The sequence below is a fragment of the Artemia franciscana genome, chromosome 1 (assembly GCF_032884065.1).
Source record: "Artemia franciscana chromosome 1, ASM3288406v1, whole genome shotgun sequence".
NCBI classification, from domain to species: domain Eukaryota; kingdom Metazoa; phylum Arthropoda; class Branchiopoda; order Anostraca; family Artemiidae; genus Artemia; species Artemia franciscana.
Window position 1 is genome coordinate 54,948,579 of NC_088863.1, and position 20,688 is coordinate 54,969,266.

The following is a 20,688-nucleotide window of genomic DNA, read 5'->3' on the forward strand; positions in this document are numbered from 1 at the left end:
TTCCATACGGCTGGTCAAACTGCAGAGTGAATGAATGAATGAACTTTATTATCCGTAAAAGTATAAAAAAAACATAAAGTACGGAGTATTATAAATAAACAAAAACGATAAACAGCAAGAAAAAATTCAAACTAACAAAAGACAACATGGACTAATTAACCAGTATCAATATGGTAAAAAAGGCTGCAGAGGGTCGTAAACGTGAATAAACTAGATAGTCTTTTTACATAAATCATCACTGGAAGACCAAGTCCAAGAAGGCATATCTATTAAACCAAATCGAGCAATTATTTATCTGTTTTGGTGCCATCTAGGAAGCCGGAGGAGGAATTTGCAATATCTGAAATAAGCCGCACGAAGAGTATGGAGATTTTTCTTACGAAACAGATGAGCCATGCCTGATAAAAACAAAAGCACAGGGGCGCAATAAGCGTTATAAATCATGCACAAACCGTTGCGGTTGTAACGGATTTTGTTGTGGGATATTCTTCCGTAAGCGACGCGTAGGTTTTTCACGGCTTGATTCACTAGGGATGAAAAGGTAGTGGAAAGTGTTGGACTGAAACACAGACCAAGCCAACTAACTAAAGAATAACATGGCAGAATTGCAGTCCCAGCAACGAATGGAGCGACCGCATAAGGGCTATTAGAACAAATATACTCGCATTTAGACGCATTAACTGACAGTCCAATCTTAGATAGTTCATTGGTTAATAAAGTAAAATTCGAAAGCAATCCACGGCGAGTCCGGGCAACAAGAAGAACGTCGTCTGCAAATGCAACAGAAGAAAAACCAATATCACCGTAAGAAACAGAACTTTTAAGGGGACGCAGGCACGATGCAAGCACAAATTTACATATACTAGAGGACAATACGGCAGAAGTTGCAATCTATCTATTTCTAGCAGCAGTTTTCACACCATGAAGTGGCAAAAACCATGAGACTAAGTCGAAAATCTTCTGAGAAAAAAGGAATAAAACAAGAGCTAAGAGCTCATATGGCACTTGTGACCAGGTCGGAAGAGCCAAGAGCTCATATGGCATGAGCTCTAGCAAAATTATAAGAATCAATAGATTAATTTAAAAGAAAAATCAGAGGCTTAATGCTGGTCGGCATTTAAAATAAGAGCTCTGAGACACAAGGTCCTTTTAAAAATCAAAATTCATTAAGATCCGATCACCCACTCACAAGTTAAAAACGCCTCATTTTTCTAATTTTTCCTCTCCCTTCAGCCCCCCCAAGTGGTTGAATCATGGAAATCAATTTTATTAAGTCAATTTGTGCAGGTCCCGGACACGCCTACTCATTTTCATTGTCCTAGCACGTCCAGAAGAACTGAACTTGCCAAAACACTGGACCCCCCTAACTACCCCAAAGGGAGTGGATCCAGTCCGGTTTCGTCAATCATGTATCTACGACATTTGCTTATTCTACCCACCAAGTTTCTTCCCAATCTCTCCACTCTAAGTGTTGTCCAAGATTTCCGGTTTCCCCCTCCAACTCTCCCCCAATGTCACCAGAACTGGTCGGGGTTTAAAATAAGAGGTCTGAGACACGAGTTCCTTCTTAATATCAAATTCAAAATACCTCACGAACGGTCATCCGCTCTTAAGTTAAAAATACCTCAATTTTTGTAATTTTTCCGAATTAACACCCCCTCCAACTCCCCCAAAGAGAGCAAATCCATTTCGGTTATGTCAATCAAGTATCTAGGACTTGTACTTATTCTTCCCACCAAGTTTAATCCTGATCACTCCACTCTAAGCGTTTTCCGAGATTCTCCCCCCACCCCAAAATCCCCCCAATGACACTGGATCCGGTCGGGATGTAAAACATGAGATCTGAGTTACGATGTATTTCTAACAAGAATTTTCATCCGATGAAATTCAAGATCCGATCACTACTTCGTAAGTTAAAAATACCTCATTTTTTCTAATTTTTCAGAATTAACCCTCCCCCCAACTCCCCAAAAGAGAGTGAATTCGTTCTGTTTATGTCAATCACGTATCTAGGACTTGTGCTTATTTTTCCCACTAAGTTTCATCCCGATCCCTGCACTCTAGGTATTTTCCAAGATTTTAGGTTTCCCCCTGCATTGTCACCTGATCCGGTCGGAGTTTAAAGTAAGAGCTCTGAGACATGATATCCTTCTAAATATTAAATTTAATTAAGACCCGATCTAATTTTTCCAAATTAACCCACTCCCCCCCCCAGATGGTCAAATCGGGGAAACCACTATTTCAAATTTAATATGGTCCGGTCCCTGATACGCCTGCCAAATTTCATCGTCCTAGCTTATCTGGAAGTACCTAAACTAGCAAGACCGGGACTGACAGACCGACAGACCTACAGAATTTGCGATCACTGTATATCACTTGGTAAATACCAAGTGCCATACAAAGGAATTTTTCTCTGGGAATGGAATATTTGGTTGAAGGTTGGCTTCAGTATGACTTATTTTGGAAAAGGGTTATTTCCAGGCTTTGGGCAAGCCATGGGTGGAAGTAGTTATAGGCCCTACTAAACTGAAGGAAAACTCGACTTTCGTAAAACTTGAAACCCCCTCTCCCTCACCCTATTTTAGATAGGGCTTGTGATATCAGAGCTCGATGTGAGCCCTGATCCTAGTCATCTTTGGTCTAGCTTTCATTTGGATCCGTTGCTCCATTCGCAAGTTATACTAAACTAAACCAAAAGCTTCACTGAGATCCATCAATCTCTCGCAAGCTACACTGAATTAAATGAAAAACTCAACTTTTAATTAAGCTTGGGTCTCCATCCCAGAACTCAAAACATACCATACTCTTAGGCATCTTTATTCAATTTTCATCGAAATTCATCTCCATATGCAAGTTACAGTGAATTAAATGAAAAACTCTAGTTTTTTTAACACTTAAAGCCCCATCGCCCTAATTAAGCTCAATTTTAATCCAAATAGTTCAATTTCAATAAAAATCTGACTGGCGGTTCTCCTTCTATACTCGATTGCACAAACAGACAGATCTCAAAAACCTATCTTGATGGATATTTTCCACTATCCAAATAGGTGATGATACCTGGATGATGATATGCCATTGTTTTCCTCTTTTTTGGATCCAATTAGCCAACATTGCTACCTAAGACTTTGCAAAATCCGTCCGTCCGTCTGTCTTTCTGTCCGTCCGTCTGTGTAATCACGTATAGGGGGAGAAACGCTGGTTGGATTTGGATGAGAATTTTGATGGCCAGATTTGGTGCCAAGGATCATGAGACACATCAAGTTGAAAGATGAAGACCCTAGCTCAAATAAAACTGGGGGGAGAGAGCTATACCTGCTAAAACAGTTTTTCGTTTTATTCAGAGTAACTTGCGACTGGAGTGATGGATCTGAATCAAAATTGAATCAAAGAGGTCTAAGACCATGACACACATCAAGTTTTGAGATAAAGACCCCAGCTCAAATTTAACAAGGGGGAGTGGGCTTTCATTCCTGAAAAATTTAAGTTTTCTGTTCAATTTAGTATAACTTGCAAATGGAGTAACAGATCCAAATGAAAACTAGACCAAAGATGCCTAAGATCAGAGCTCATATCAAATTCTTGTATCACAAACCCTATCTCAAATAGGGTGAGGGGGAGAGGGTTTCAAGTCTTAAGAATGTTGAGTTTTCCTTTAATTTAGTAGGGCCTATAACTTTTGAATGGAGTGACAAATCTGAAGTCAGATTTTTCTGAATACATGAATTTGCTGGAACGAATTTGACAAAATACCTCTGCATTGGATCCAGCTAGAATTCCCTAGACTTATGTATTGCAGACAACATTTAGATGGGCAAAGATTTTTAGCTTCGGTAATTTTACCAATAATATGGTCCTGAAGATGATGAAATGGTAGAAATCTGGTTCAGTTGACGAGATGTCAAAACTTATACACTAATGTCAGAAATATAAGCCCAAATGGACTACAGTAAGCAACATTTAGCACAAAACAAGGGATTTTAGCTCACTGTCGACCAGTGAACTGTGAAATGATTTCAATTTTCTTTGTTATATAACTTTTAAACAAAAATTAAACCAAGTGTTAATCATGCTATAATTTTTTTTCGTCAAAAACAAATACCTTATTTCATATTCAAAAATCGGGCATGGAGCTATATCTGAGTTTACTCTAAATCTAAAGGGTGATGTTTTCTTGTACATTGCCAAAGCACAGACACACAAAAGCTATATCTGAGTTTGTTCTAAATTTAAAGGTGATGTTTTCTTGTACATTGCCAAAGCACACACACACAAAATTTTCTTGTCAAAGGTAAAGTATTTGAAAAACAAGTACATTGAAAGTATCTTAAGTAATAAGTATTTCGTAATCTTAATTAAGTATCAAGTAATAAGTACACCCTAGAGTTTTTACTTAAGTACAAGTACAAGTAATGGAAAATTTTACTTAAGAAGTACTTCAAGTAAAAGTACTTCAAGTAAGTGACAGCACTGGTGTTAGGTAATTATTGCAGCTTCAGCAATATTTTCAAACAACTGATAGTTCTGAAAAAAGCAAATGATAGTTTTACTTTTGTGTAACAAAGCAAACTTGTGCATAATCTTTAATATCGACGAGGATACAAAGAGACTGAATTACTCACCAGTTGACGGGGGGCCAAATTGCATTCTCTTGATGCTGCTGGCTTTTTGTGATGTGAGTTTCTAAGCTTACCTACATAGTTTAAGCTTGGTAGTTAGCTAGTTAACACTAGGCCTCCTTTTAGGAGAGTAGTAACACACTCCCTATGGATTAGCGTGAGGCTATAAACTGTTTTTAACTTATGAAGCAATTTTGTCTACAGAGACGTTTTCCCGCTCCAAGAACTTTTTGAAATTGAAGGATTTAGTGTTAGGTAATTATTGCAGCTTCAGCAATATTTTCAAACAACTGATAGTTCTGAGAAAAGCAAATGATAGTTTTTCTTTTGTGTAACAAAGCAAACTTGTGCATACTCTTTAATATCGACGAGGATACAAAGAAACTGAATTACTCACCAGTTGACAGGGGGCCAAATTGCATTCTCTTGATGATGCTGGCTTTTTGTGATGTGAGCATTTTGAGTCTGGCAGCACCTGCTTTTTCCTGTCCACACAAAAGATCTTTCTTGTTTCTTGTCCGTTTCCACAAGGTTTTGTACACTAAAAAGTGATTTATGAAAATGTATAAGCATAAAAATTTGTTTTTCTGATCAGCTCAAAACTTAAATTTTTATGTCCCCTGGACGAGAGTACCCCAATGTGAACTGAATTAAAGTACTGATCCTCTTAAAATTGGGCTAGAAGCTTTTCCTTAAATGGCTTGAAAACTAAATTTGTAGGTCTTAGACCAAAGGGACTCGAATATAAAAATAAATCTGGATTGTTGGCACAAACCCTCTAAAATGACCAAAAAAAACTTTTCTTTTTATTCCAACAAAAAAAACTTGTCAATTTCCAATAGGAAATTTTTTGGCTCCGGTTCATGATAAAAAGAAATAAATAGAAATTTAAAAGTTTATGCTAAAATATTAATTCACCTGAAACAAAACCAAAAAGGGGTGAACAAAATTTTGTATGAATATATTGAAATTTTAAACTGTACGCTCCTGGAACAAATGAGCCAAATATGACTTATTCTTGACATATGCTTAAGATTAGATCTGCTTAAATGGAAACTACACAATTCTCCGTCAGTCCAGAAACAACACAAGTAAAAACTGAAGGAACAGTAGAGAAGAGTGGGTAAATCGGTAGATCACAATAAAGACACAATGTATTGAAGTTCTGTTTTTATCATTATTTGAAACCTGAGACTGAGAGAACAGATTTTGTTTTCCCCGATTGAAAACAAAACAAAGCAATTGAAAACAATCTATTTTATTGATTCGTGGCACCCAAAAATAGAATCAAGTTATTCTCTCCAGTTGGCCTTCAACTTACTGTGAGACACATACAGAAAAACAAACTTAAAAAGAATAAATATTTTGAAAACAAAGGGCTGCACCGCACCGCGACAACCCAAAATGTGTCAAAATTGTTTTCCTCTGTTCAGTAAGGAAGGTCCACGGTAAGTAGACGAGACCAAGGGTATTTCAATAAATACAAGAGAATTCGGTGTGAAAATGATATCGATAAATTGTTGCCCAAATATACGAATAATTGGACGTTTTAACTGAATATTCAAATTTGTCTCCATTTTTAAATCTTTTAATGTTCTATTATCCTAAATTAGCATTTATTTTTTCGCATTTCAATTAAACACGACATTGTTAAAGTAACCCATCTCCAATAATTCTACTTGGTAATGTTGACAGAAAAAAACACTAATGGTAGTGCTACTGAACTAGTGGAAGTAAGAACAGAACCTTGTATGTGCATCAAGAATGGATTAGATAGAAATAGAAAAATTACATTACAGAGCAAGAACGTTAGGACTCGGATTTCGGTGCGTGCCGACAGCCTCAAAGCAAACCTGCCCACTATCCAGGATTTTGAAGGTTGGTCTAGAACATGTTTTTCTTAAGTATAGTGCTTTTGAATTTAAGGAGACATTTTTTTAGTAGGCATATAATAGGTAATTTCGTTTCAACCAGGCTATAGGACCAAATGGAGATGTGTCTCTTTAATTTTATCAGTTTCTTAGTCTTAATTTGTATATGGATCTGTCGGCTTTGAATTACACATACATACAGAAGTGTGTGAACACATGAGTATATCAAACTGCTCGTAGCAACGAACTGTAAGTAATGATTCGACCCAATAGTAGCCAAAAATCTATAACTCGCGGTTTTTATAACAATGGGTACATCAACGGTCCTGAAAGATTGCGAAAGGGCTTATTTGAATGCAATTTAATAGCTCTAGTGTACTTTTGAAGTGATCAAAAGATTGAAGGACAATTAGCCTCCTTCCACGCCAATGTTTTCCACAATGAAATCCGATCAAATTTTTTAGATAGCCATTTGATTCAGCATAGCTGAAAGGCTGATAAGTATAAGTGTGAAGTATAAGTATAAGAGCTGATAAGTGTGTGTTTTTTTGTGTGTGTATGCCTTTGCGCGTATATGCATGTGTGTATGTCTGCATGTATGTGTGTCTTTGTGTGCATATACACATATATATCTATATATGTGTGTGTAAGATGTGTCTTTTCATGTGTATGTGTTGTTGCGTGTGTGTGTGCTTGTGTATGTATGGTTGTGCGTGCGTTTGTGTGTGTGTGTGGGCATGTATGTGTGCGTGTTTGTCCCACGACGAATAGCTGGCACCTGAATTTTGGTCAGAAGAATCCGTTGTGGTCTCAGCTTTATCAGGTGGAAGTTTCTTTGGTTGAGAGTCTCCCAGGGTGTGTTTCTGTGTGTGTGTGGTGTGTGTTTGCATATGTCTGCCTGTGGGTGCCTTTGTTAACGTGTGTTTGTGTCTATGTGCGTGTGTGTCCCACGAAGAACGTCCGTTAACTAAATTTAGGTTAGGAGAGACCCATGCGGTCTAAATTTATTAGGCGGAAAATTCGTTTTTTTTAGTATTTCATTGTGTGTGTGTGTTTGTGTTTGTGTGTGGTATTTAGTATGTGCGTGTGCTGCTTACGTGTTTGTGTGTGTGTGTTTGTGTGTATGTGTGTGTATGTATGTGTGAGGGCATGCATGTGTTTTTGTATATCCGCGTGTTTGCGTGTGTGTTTCAGTGTGAATGTGTATGCTTGTGTGTGCAAGCGTTCCCCGTGGCAGATGTCTGTCACGTGGCAACTAAATTTCAGTCGCAAAACTCACGTGTGGTCTTAACTTTATCAGGTAGAAATTTGCTTGGTCGTGTCTTTTATGGATTACATAAAAAAAACTAGTTTTTTTTTAACTGAAAGTAAGGAGCGACATTAAAACTTAAAACGAAAAGAAATTACTCCGTATATGAAATGGGTTGTCCCCTCCTCAACGCCTCGCTCTTTACGCTAAAGTTTGACTCTTGGCCACAATTCTACTTTTAAACAATTAAAAACGTTAGCGTAAAGAGCGAGGCGTTGAGGAGGGGACAACCCGTTTCATATACGGAGTAATTTCTGTTCGTTTTAAATTTTAATGTCGCTCCTTACTTTCAGTTAAAAAAACTAGTTTTTTTATGTAATTTCTGAACGTTTTTGAAGTAATACATGTTTGATTTTGGCTCTCCACACATAAATTATTAAAATGAAATTTGTATATTAATTCCTTTTTTGGCTAAATGGTTTTCTCTTAGTTTTGTTCAGACGATTTTGAGAAATAAGAGGTGGGGAAGGAGGCCTAGTTGTCCTGCAATTTTTCGGTTACATAAAAAGGCAACTATAAATATTAATTTTTAACGAATGTTTTTACTAGTAAAAAATAAACGTAACTTAAGAATTAACTTACGTAACAAACTTTTATATTCTTAAATTTTTATTATGTATATGAGGGGGTTTGTACCCTCGTTAATACCTCGCTCTTTACACTAAATCGTAAGTTTTGTCCCAATTCTTTAAGAATGACCCCTGAATCAGAAAGGCCCTAGAATAAATAGTTGAAATTACTAAAAATACTATAGCATAAAGAGCGAGGTATTTATCTTCTCCTAAATACCTCGCTCTTTATGCTAAAGCATTTTCAGAACCCCTGATATGCGTAATAATCTCTGTTCGTTTTAAGTTTCAATGCTATCCCTTACTTTCAATTGAAAAACCTTTTCCATATTTATTTTTTCATGTTTTTTTATAGTAATTTTAGAAAATCCTACGCCCTTTCCATTGAATTTCTGTTCCCCCATGACATATTTCTCCAAGGAAAGATCCTTCCACATAGCCCACTCCCCTCAGCCCCACCCCCAAAACCCCCAAAATATCCCCTGAAAACGTCTATACACTTCCCAATAACCATTATTATATGTAAACACTGGTAGAAGTTTGTAACTTGCAGCCCCTCCCCCAGGGACTGTGGGGTAGTAAGTCATTCCCAAATACATAGTTATTATGGTTTTTGACTATACGGAACAAAATGGCTATCTCAAAATTTTGATCCGTTGACTTTGGAGAAAAAATGAGCGTGGGAGGGGGCCTAGGTGCCCTCCAATTTTTTTGGTCACTTAAAAAGGGCACTAGAACTTTTCATTTCCATTAGAATGAGCCCTCTTGCGACATTCTAGGACCACTTGGTCGATACGATAACCCCTGGGAAAAAGAAAAAAAAATAAACACGAACCCGTGATTCGTCTTCAAAAAAATACGAAATTCCATATTTTTGTAGATAGGGGCTTGAAATTTTTGCTACAGGGTTCTCTGATACGCCAAATGCGATGGTGTGATTTTCGTTAAGATTCTATAACTTTTAAGGGATGTTTCCCCCTATTTTCCGAAACAAGGCAAATTTTCTCAGGCTCGTAACTTTTGATGGCAATGACTAAATTTGATGAAACTTATATATTTATAATCAGCATGAAAATCCGATTCTTTTGATGTATAATTTAGCATCAATATTCTGTTTTTTAGAGTTCCGTTTACTATTGAGCCGGGTCGCTCCTTACAACAGTTCGTTACCACGAACTGTTTGATAAGAAAAACCGTGTTTTTTCTGAGGCAAGTTTCATTAGATATGAACTTTGTTGGGCTGAATTTTACTTTTGAATTCCACCGGTTGTGGCCCACTGGCGCTACTACAAAACAACATTCTACCTCTCTACCATACTCGGTCGTAGTGAAAAACCCTCCAAAGTCTCTTGAATCTCCCGACGCCCGTAAGTACTTTATTCTGACTACATGTGTAAAGCTAAGTGACCATATAGTAGAGATCAATAAAAATAAGGACGAGTGGAAAGTAATAGTTAAATGGAAGGATTCCGCTGAAAAGATTGCTAATGCCATAAAGGTAGGAAATAGTCCACTTGGAAATAAGCGTCATATCAAAGAGGTTTTTAGGAGTTCTGCGATTTGTCCCAAATGATTTTAAAGCAGGAGATGTGGCTAAGTTGATCCCATCCTTCGAAAAAGCTGAGCAGATCGGTCAGTCCCGCACTCGTAGACTTTATTTCCCGTCAAAAGAAGTCTTGGAGGCTAATATGAAGGAACCTCTCAAGATCGGTTTTGAATGCTTTGGTATTGATGTTTTTCAAACATTACCACGCCGTTGTTTCAAATGCCACCGTGTAGGACATCTGGCGGCCGACTGTCATAATGCCAAGGTCTGCTCCCAGTGCGCAGGCTCCGACCATAAAAGTACCAAAGAGCAGCCATGCATGCAGAGGAAAAGATGTGTTGTGTGCAAAGCTTTGGGTCAATCATGTTATTCAGTGTCCTGCCCCGAAAATCGGAAATTGACTGCTGAACATTACAAATCTAACAGCTTTCAATGAATATTGATGGTTTTCTTTCTGTTATGTCATGGAATATTAACGGTGGCATTCTTGATAAACTACCAGTCCTGGAAAAGTTATGCGAATCCTTTAGTGTCATCTGTATTCAGGAACACTTTTTGACGGATTTGAATTCTCAGCTTTTATGCCTCTCCTCTAATGTAACAGTACATCTGTCCCCTGCAAGAAGATTTAAAGCTAAAGGAAGGCCAAGCGGTGGTTTGGCCGTCCTGACAACTTGTCAATCAGAATTGTTTGAAATGTGTGATTGCTATGTTGCTGTGACGGTTGATAACTTGGTAATATTCAATCTTTATTTTCCAACCAATTACAGGACGAAGCTTCTGAAAGAAAATTTGCTATTGCTTGCAGAAAGGTGGCCAAACTGTTAAAAAAGATCGAGAAGATGAACAAAAAAATGTATACTTATTGGAGACTTTAACTGTGATCTACTTGAGATTTCAAGTGCTAGAGCTGAAACGTTTCTATCTATTCTACCAACCGGTTACTCGATTGTACCGAAAGACTGAAATTGTTCGTTTATTTCAACTTCTGGAAACACTTCTAATCTTGACCATGTAGTCTTTCTCCATCCTCCCAATCCAGATCTCATTGTGAAAGTCGGTTTGGAAGGTGAATATAGTGACCATATCCCTTTGTTCCTGTCGATCCCTGTCCGAGATACTCCCTCTTCTGAATTTGTCAAAAGGAAATCTAAATTTTTACGTGTTAAATCTTGGGACAAGATTGATAAGGGTATCTTCCAAGGGGAGTGTGACTTCATGCTAGATAAAATCCGATTTCCATTTCAACTGCTCCAACGGCAACCTAGGATGGACAAGTCTGACATTCGTATTTAACTGAATTTTTAATGTGCGCAGATTACCCACGCTTTAAAAATTGCCAAAAAAATTCGCTGCCCCCGTGAGAACGTGTAGATCTGGAACGGAAAAATCTGGATGGTCCAGTAACGAGAGCCTCAAATCCGCTTGTCGGTCCTCTAAATTTTGGTTACGCCTGTGGAATAATTGTGATAAACCTAGAAACGGAGTTGTAAATACTTTACAGTTACTTACTAAGCGCCACTTTCAGAAGGAGCTCAAAGCTCACCGGGTTGGCCAAAGTGTTGCAATTGCGGAATCGATCACAAATGACCCTAATAAGTTATGGAAAACTCGTTTGCCAAATAATAAAACTTGGGAAAGCAAAATTACAATTAGTGAGTACCAGTGGCATTCATATTTCAAAAGTCAGTTCACCAAACCTGACGTTAACATTTTCAGGAAATTTGAAACGGATTTAAATAATCGCTTACGTATTCCTCGACCGGGTACCTTTGTAGTAAGTTCTAGTGAATTACGTGATGTTATACAAAAGCTTAAAAAAAGACAGTCCATGGGTTATGATGGCATATGCGCCCTTCATTTACAAAATGGGTCTGATAAGCTTATGTGTCATCTTTCTTTGTTGTACCAAATGATTTTTTGCTGCGGTATAGTTCCAGATTCTTTTTGTGTTGATCTTATTTCACCGATTCTAAAAAAGGGAAGGATCCGTCTGAATGCTCATCGTATCGACCTATAACTGTTTCAAGCGTTTTTGCGGAGATGTTTGAATTACTTATAATTAATAACCTACGTTTTATCTGTTACATGCCTCCTCACCAGTTTGGCTTCCAGCCTAAGCTTGGTTGCTTCCATGCTCTAAAATGTCAGTGCAATTTGTTGATCGATGCAGATAAATCCGGTGGTACTCTAGCGCTTGGAGCATACGATGTTAGTAAAGATTTTTGATTCGTTGTTGCATCCCCAAGCAATGAATGAGATTTTGAACCGTGGTGTATCGCTAGACTTAGTTAGACCTCTCATGTACATGTACCGCTATATGAAAGCAAAAATACGTATACCTGGTTTGCTGACTGATGATATACCAATTCATATCGGGGTTAAGCAGGGTGCGGTTACTTCTCCCACGGTTTATAATAATGCAACGCTTCCAGCTCAGTGCCAACTTTCTTGGTGCTGTATATATAAAGGTACTGATTTGTCGATATTACGCTATGCAGACGACGTTTTTAATAGTAGTAGGACGATTAGTGGGCTAGAAAAATGTATTTTGGAGATATGTAAAAACTACAGTGATATTGGACTTTCCCTAAATGTGATGCTTTGATTTTTAATGAAATAGATACGACTAGATCATAAAATATATCTATAGATCTGAATGGTACAGAAGTAAAGCCTTGTGTTAAGTTAAAATATCTTATTGGAAAAAAGTTAAAATATCCTACTGGAAAAAATACTGTTAAGTTAAAATAAACTGTTAAGTTATTTTAAATGTTAAGAAATTTAACTGTTAAGTTAAAATATCCTATTGGAAAAAATCTGAAGAAAAATCAGTCGTGCATATGGTACAATTGTTAGTTCTCAGTTTCATTTGAATAGAGCCCATCTTGCGAGAATTTACAATAGTGTCGTCCTGCCACATATTCTGTATTTAGTACCGTTTTACCCTATATTTAATGAATATGACCATCTTAGGATGAAACACGTTTTCTTCAAATTTACGAAGTTTCTGTTGCGAGTTCCTCCGTGGACCCGCAACTCCTATTTGATGAAAAAATATAGCTTGTCTGATCCGTGTGCTAAGTTAGCTGAGCTATATGTACACATGTGCAATAAGCAAACCGGCCATGAATGGCAAAATGTTGTTTTTTGACGTGGAATTATTTTTGTTTGTATTTTAGAATGTAATTACGATATGTTGTTTCTTTCTTCTTTTTTTCCTTTTTTTCCAATGTACTCCATCACTTCATTATTTTGTATGATGGGTTACAAATGAATACATACATATATGCATTAACTTGGCCCAAAAATTGAACCTATTGTAAAATTCGACTCAGCTAAGTCTAGTGATATACAACCCAGAAAAAATCGCAACTAGGAAGAATGCAATCCACAAAACACTGACCCCCTCCCAAAAAAGGTTTGACCCCTCAAAAAATTCAGCCCTTTCAAAGAAATACCAATAAAGTTCAGCCGACGGAAATTTCAACTAAAGAGTTTCAAAAGCTAGGAAGAATGAAGGTGGGAAACCAAAAAAGGGGAAGTTTCAAGGGATAAATTTATTTTAATGGGTTGAACTTAGCGTGGGATGAGTTTTCACGGGTTAAATTTTTAGTGGTTGAATCTCTCAGGGGTTGGATTTTACTTGAGTTAAGATTTTCTATGTTAAGCTATGCTTGGAATTGATTTTTCTAAATAGAACTATGCCAAAAGTTTCGTTTCTACCCTGTTAAGTACTATTGGGGTTAGGTTTGACCTTTGATCATTTGCGACGACATTGTATTAATACCAGGATTTTTCTAGCCCTAACTTGAATCAATCAGAATTTGTATAGTTTTTCAGTCAGTTAAAACTAGCTAAATCATAATATTTGCAAAATCTCATTTATATTTAATTATTTTAATTTTGCTGAGTTTGGCTTTTGAAGTTTTGTTTAACACGTGTATCCTTTCGTACAGTGCACAAGGGAGACTATAACTGATGTTTGGTTGACTTAAGCAATGTCTTGGAGCTTTAACTAGTCCTAGGAAAAATGATTATTACAAAACCTGTTAAAAAAAATAAAATAAAAATAAAATCAACTGATTCTGCTCCATCCCCGGAAAGACATAGGCCTATTCTATGCAAATGATGCTATTATATTATACTCCACTCAGGTGAAAATACAGCAAAGAAAGAGTGGAAGTACAGCAAAAAAAATAATCGTTACACATTTTAGGACCAGAGTAATTACAATTTTTAAGAATAATTTCAATCTTAAAAAATAAGAATAAGAAACCACACATAATTGCTTTTTTGGCAATACAAAAAGCACTTAAATGATACATATTTCTCCCCTTAAATTTCATTTTCATAAAGAAGAAGTAAAGATAAAAGTACTAGAAAATCATCAATAAACTATAAATCATTCGGTCTCGGACAGTTTAGGACTAAAAGGGTCCTACCTCACTCCAGTCACCAAATTCCCACATAAAACAAGGACCTTCGTCGCAATGCCGCCTCAACAATTTGGGGTCCAATTCAGTCATGTTACAATAATCGAACTTAACAGGCAAATCATCCACATAACAACCGCTGCCACGTTCTTTGTAGCCAGGACCACAGGTAACAGAGCACTTGCAATTGAAATGCATTCAATCAAGCATGGATACAAGCAGTATCAAAGAACATTAGTTATTTAAAAGTGTGGAAATTGGAGTTAATCTCTAAACAAGAACAAATCACCACCACCTTGCATTTAGTGTTTCTTGGTATTTCTTGAAAATTAGAAAATTTATGTAATAAGAAACTGAGATCAGGCACATATTATTAAAATTGTTTTTTAAATTACACTTATTGAATTAACTACTAAACTTTAAATTATTAAACTAAATATTAAACTGAGCTTGATAACTTTCAATGAAATTTCAACAAATGCCAAACACTAGATGGTGATACTGCTTTTTCAACTCTAGCACCAATTTCCACTCTTACAAATTACCAATACTCTTTGAGCAACACAAACAACACATTAACAGCTTAAAAACACAAAAGACGGTAACGTTTTAGCTGGGTTTGACTCTTAAGATTTCAAGCAAGCACTTCCTATGCCTATGTCTCATGTTCCATTTTACCTCTTTTTTCTTTTCTCCTCTTTCACCTTTCTTTCCTACTTTCCTTCTTCCTTACCAAAACTGAGCAGCAGTTGCTTTGCTTCGTATCGGCTTTAGGCATCAAACTAAGCTTGGTAAAAAAAAAGTCTTTCTTTTCTTCCCCTTCCCCTTTATTCTTTTTCTGTGCCCTAGGGAAAGAGTAGTTTTTTTTACATCAGTTTATACTACGGGGCTATTGAACCACAAAAAGGCACGATATTGTAATCGATTTTGTACTTGTACAAAATCGTACAAATTGTAAAACGATTGTACAACGTATTGTACAACGATTTTGTACTTTTTTTTCTAACCCACGAGAGTACGCTTGTTGAAAAAAATTAAATAGCCTACTCGTATTACCAGCACCATTAGACGGGATGGAATTAGGCTTTCCTAAAGAGACCAATTTAAGCCGTAGTGTTCTTCAAAAGACCGATTTTTTTTATTTTTACAAGTCCCTCAAAATAGCTTGAACCCTAACAAATACCAAGGAAATGGACAGGATATGGCAAAGAAAGGGTCAGTACAACTAAATTTGCACCTGAATAACACTGTATTTGATAACGCTAAAATTATATTGATTATTTTAATCATAATTAAACTCCCTTATCTACCCTAAAACTCCCTTATGTCATTGTTGTACTCATTGTTAGACTCCTTACCCGTTAACTCGTCATCTTGACAATGTTTGTACTTTTGTTTCTGAATTTCAGGAAATGAAACCTGGAGTCTTAATATCCCCATTTCTTGTGTTTGTGGAATATAAACGCCAGCAATTTAAATAGAAGATGCAAAATCTATTATACTTTGGATCAATAAATAGCATTGAACAGAGCTATTTTTCAGTACTTTCGATGGGTCCGTGGCATATTAAGGCATGGGAGTGGTTTTACATTGACCAAGGAGCCTAACTGCAATAATTCGTTTTAGATACTTAAGAATATCAAGTTGATGCTCATCGGTGATCTTTTTTTAAACGACCAATCATTGACCGTTTTATGTCCCTGCGTTAAGTAACTTATATTACAAAATAGCAAAGTTAAACAGCTATTCATCGTATTTATTTCGGTAATTTTGTGCATATTCCTACTCGAACAAGAACTATTTTGAAATAATATATATACTTTTCGAAGATACAATGCAGACATACCAGCATTTTGTTTTACTAATTTAAAGAAAATTTCCACAGAACGGTTATTACAAAGAAAATTAAAGATATAAGTTAAACCAAAGACGAGGAGAAATAATTAAAATAATTTATCTAGCGTAAAACAACCCTAACTCACTATCAAAAAGTAAATGAAACGTAAAACGAGCAGAAACTAGAACTACGTTGCCCGGGCAACGTGAAGTGTTGCGGTAACCTTTGTCCGGCTTCGCCGACTAATGTGTTGCGAGAGAGACAGTTTGGTTTTGTTTCTTCGCTATCGATCAGTATTCACATGATCAAAGGCGATTCCTTAGCGTTGAAAAAAACAACAACCAAATAGTATCGAAAGAAGGGACTAAATTGACTTTGCAGCCAGTTGAACTTTGTCCTTTTCAATCGTAGATATCATGACAATTGAAAACTTGGAACAATGTCTTATATAATCTAGTTGTTATTATAAAGCTATCCGTAACTATTCAGGATTAAAATACTATAGGTGACACTAATTATTACGAAACTACCTCATTGTTTTACGTTATCGTTTGTACCCGTTGCGTAAACAATTAATTCTGTCAGATTTAAAGAGATCAAATACAATGTGCACCAATTTACACAAATTTCTAGCCCAAAGTGGAAAGATTCTTACTTACAAGTCCCTCTCCCGTGATAGACATCAAGTTAACCTGAAACAAATACATGGGTACGCCAACTAGCAAAAGTTGCAAGCCCCTCATCGCTAAAGATGATTGTGGCCCAACAGCCGATTATTACTTACATGTCCCCTATATGTCTCACCGCTAGAACCAAATTGGTTTAACCATCAAATACACTGGAAACAAATAATAGATATACACCAACTAGCAAAAGTTGCTAACCCTTCATTACCGAAGGTGATTATTACCTAACAGCCGACAGTTGCCTACAAGTCCTCTATATGTCTCACAATTTGTATCGGCCAGGATTTCGTTTCAATGTGTACATTGCTACTGAAGTTGTCAACCCCTTAAAACTTTCAAACTGTTGTACCTCATGAAGGAATTTTTGTACCAAAAAATGGATGTCATATACTTTGATCAGCTCATAAAGAGCTATCGATTGCCGTCGAAAAAATTCTATCTGTCTTACTTCAAAAGTCGATTTTTTTGCCGTAGGCCAACTTTCTAAAGTCACCACTTAGAAAGAAGCAAAGGATAAGCTCTAATTTCTTTAGCAATGAGAGAACTTATAAAGTTTATTAGACACATCTAATACCATTTCTCTACCGCAATCCCAAGTCCGAAAAACCGAATAATAAACTCAGCTGAAATCACGAACAGATATGGGTAGAAACAATAGATGGCACCACTTTCGGACCCGTGGGAAAATGCCACATTTTTGCTTCTGTAATTTTTTTTATTTATCACTCAAAGATGATGTATTGGCTGTGGGGCCGGGTAACTGCCGCATATATTTAACGCTTATAGATTTTAGTCCATCTTCAATATGAAAGTGGGCCCTGCCTGCTTGCCTGCTAGAACAGACTTTTCCACTCGAAAGCAGAAACATGGTTTGATGGAACGAAAGCTTGGCTGCACAACTTCAGATACACCTTTCTGACATAGGCTATGTAACTCCACTTCACTTCGCACACCATAGGCTCTAGCTCGCAGACAAGCGAAAACCATCCTTTTTGGCCCCAGGCAAGAGTTCTGCGGAGCTTTCCAAAATGTAATGTCATATTCATCAATCCGGCCCGAGGTCCTCACCTTCCGTAAAAACCGCACAGGTTAGACCCTTACCAGTTTCCAGCAATAAGCTGGGATCGGTGGCATATGAAAAAAAGAGACAAGACCAAAGTGTTGCTCTCGCAACACAATGACAGCAAATATCTAAGTCAAACTCAAAACAAAAAGAAACTACAACAAAGAGGGGTAGGACTAATGTCCCCTGAGGCTTATAAGGACCAGAACGTCTTTCGTTATTTGCTAATACTACTACTACTACTATAACCCCCACTACTTCTATTATTACTACTATAACTAATACTAATGCTGCTACTACTACTCCTACTACTACTACTACTACTTGTAGTGCTACAACTACTACGACGACTACCACTGCTGTTGCTATTGCTGCTACTACTACTACTACTGATACTTCTACTTCTTAATATTACTACAGCAACTATTACTACTACTGATACTACTGCTTCTAAATGCTACTACTGCTACTAGTATTACTACTGCTACTACTACGAATACTACGACTACCACTACTACTACTACTGCTACTACTGCTTCCTTTACTTAATACTAATACTACGGCTACGACTATTGCTACTACTACTGCTGCTGCTATTTCTAATGCTATTGCTACTACTACTACTGCGTTTGCTACAAGTACTCCTACTTTTAGTGCTATTTCTAATGCTGCTACTACTACTGCTACTACTACTACTATTTCAACTACTATTACTACTACGGCTACTACAAGTCGTAGACACTATTATTTGGAGTTACAATTAGTCACATTTGCATGCATTCACAATCGTAAGTAGTCGCAAATGCATGCATTCGCAGCCTTAAGTAAATGCTGTAGGGGCTGCATTACTAGTAGCAATAGTAACATAAGTAGCAGTTGTAGTAGTAGTAGCGGTTTTAGTGGTAGAAGTAGCCTTAGTAATTGTAGTAGGGAATAAAGTTGCAATTGAATAGCTGCAGCTGTTCCAAAGATATTGCTGATACGCCCGTTTAACAACCTGCCTGTATTTAGTGTGATTTGACTTTAATCAATATACACCTCAATATCCACAGTAAATTTGACGTTAATGCCCATATCGATTGAAAAAAAATTGTAGATACTCCCTTTCAACATCCACATTTAGTTAAACATGCCCCTCAACATGCTCTGAAAGTTTCAACTTAATAGCTTTAAGTCATTTCTAACATGTCACAAATACGCACTAGGGATAAACTCTGATGGAAACAGTGTCTTCTGTGTTATTTCAACATCTTCCATACAACATGTTTTAGATACACTGCAGAAACACATATACGTAGTATCTGTGCCATTTCGACTGCCTGAGTGCACCTAAACTATTTTATTTACATAGACGTAGTATCTGTGCCATTTCGACTGCCTGAGTGCACCTAAACTATTTTTTATTTAGTCCAACAGCAGTAACAACTGCAATAATGGCAGTAGAAGTAGTAGTTGCCCTGCAAGTTGTATACTCTCAACTGTTCTTTAGATATTGCTCACACTTTTTTTGACAATAAGCATAAAAATAGTGCCTTTTGATCTAATTTTATTTCAAAATGAACTTTTTATGTAGGTTTTTAGGTAACTTTTTATGTATGTAGGTCCTAGTATATCATGCCTCGGCAATTTCGACAACCTGGATGCACTTAAACTATGTAATGTTAGTAGTTTTAGAAATAGATCTATTAGCAAAAGTGGTAATAATATTAGTAGCCCTGAAAGTCATATTAATAACACCAGTTATGTATAAGTAATATTAATTATACCCTAAGGTGTTACTGGGATACTGCTGATACACCTCTCTGATAATTGGCATGTACATAGTGTGTTTCGATTTAGTTTAAAAGAAAAACCTAAAAATTCCCTGAAAGCTGCAACCTAATACTATAAACCATTTCGGAAAACTTTTGAGACACTTTTTTGAAAAACTGCACGCAGATGGTGTGCTCTGATTTTGTTCTTCACCGCCCTTACCATTTCCTTCAACGTTTTCCGTAACATCCTTAAAATTAGCAGTAGTAGCAGTCGCAGTCATTGTAGCAATAATAGCAGGGGCATTAGTTGGAGTAGTAATAGTGAGAGCAGTAGGCTAGTAGTAATAGTAATAGTAGCCATGTTAGTATTCACATAGTACCTTTTTGGATAGTTGAACAAATCCTCAACATGCACTGATAGTTTCAAGTTAAAACCCTTGGCCATTCCTAAAATATTGCTGATATGCCCTTTTGATAACCTCATGCCTTGATTTAATCTAACATTCTCCTCAACAGCCCCCAAGAATTTCACCTCCACACCAGTTGCTTTAATAGCAGTAGCACCGTTAGCAGTAGCATTGGTAATATTTTAAGAATTACCAATAGTGTGCACCTAGAGTCATTTTATTAGATCAATATCCCTTTCAACATGCCCTGAAAGTTTTAACTTAATGCTCTATGCTGTTCCTGAAATATTGCTGATACAACCATTTGAAAACCTGGATACACATAGCATATTTTTATTTAATTTAAGATGTCCCTCAACATTTCTCGAAAATTTCATCGTGACACCTTTAATCTTAATAGCAGTAGTAGTAGTATCAACAGTAGAAGCAGTGGCCATAAAAGAAGCGGTAGTAGCATGCAAGTAGTACCTTTTGTTTTGGTCAGTATCTTCCTTAATATATACTGAAAGCTTCAACTTAAAACTCTAGGTTATTCCTAGGATCTAGGTCTTATAGCTTTGTGATAGCCCCCAAGCACATAGATTGTTTCAATTT

The 20,688-nt window shown here is 36.7% G+C and overlaps 1 protein-coding gene across 7 annotated transcripts in view; it reads right to left on the reverse strand.

Annotated features, from left to right (window-relative positions):
- Positions 1 to 20,688, reverse strand: part of LOC136031439 (A disintegrin and metalloproteinase with thrombospondin motifs 9-like) — a 364,806-nt gene that overhangs the window by 77,095 nt on the left and 267,023 nt on the right. For 6 of the 7 annotated variants that reach the window (XR_010618512.1, XM_065711064.1, XM_065711037.1 and 3 more), the window contains 2 exons: positions 14,357 to 14,527; positions 5,014 to 5,157 (listed from right to left, as the gene is read on the reverse strand). Coding sequence is in view for 6 of the 7 variants with exons in the window: in XM_065711064.1 (XP_065567136.1) it covers positions 5,014 to 5,157; positions 14,357 to 14,527 (315 nt within the window). In the remaining variant the exon portion in view is untranslated. The remainder of the gene's footprint in view (positions 1 to 5,013; positions 5,158 to 14,356; positions 14,528 to 20,688) is intronic. The other variant, XM_065711046.1, reaches the window with a different exon arrangement.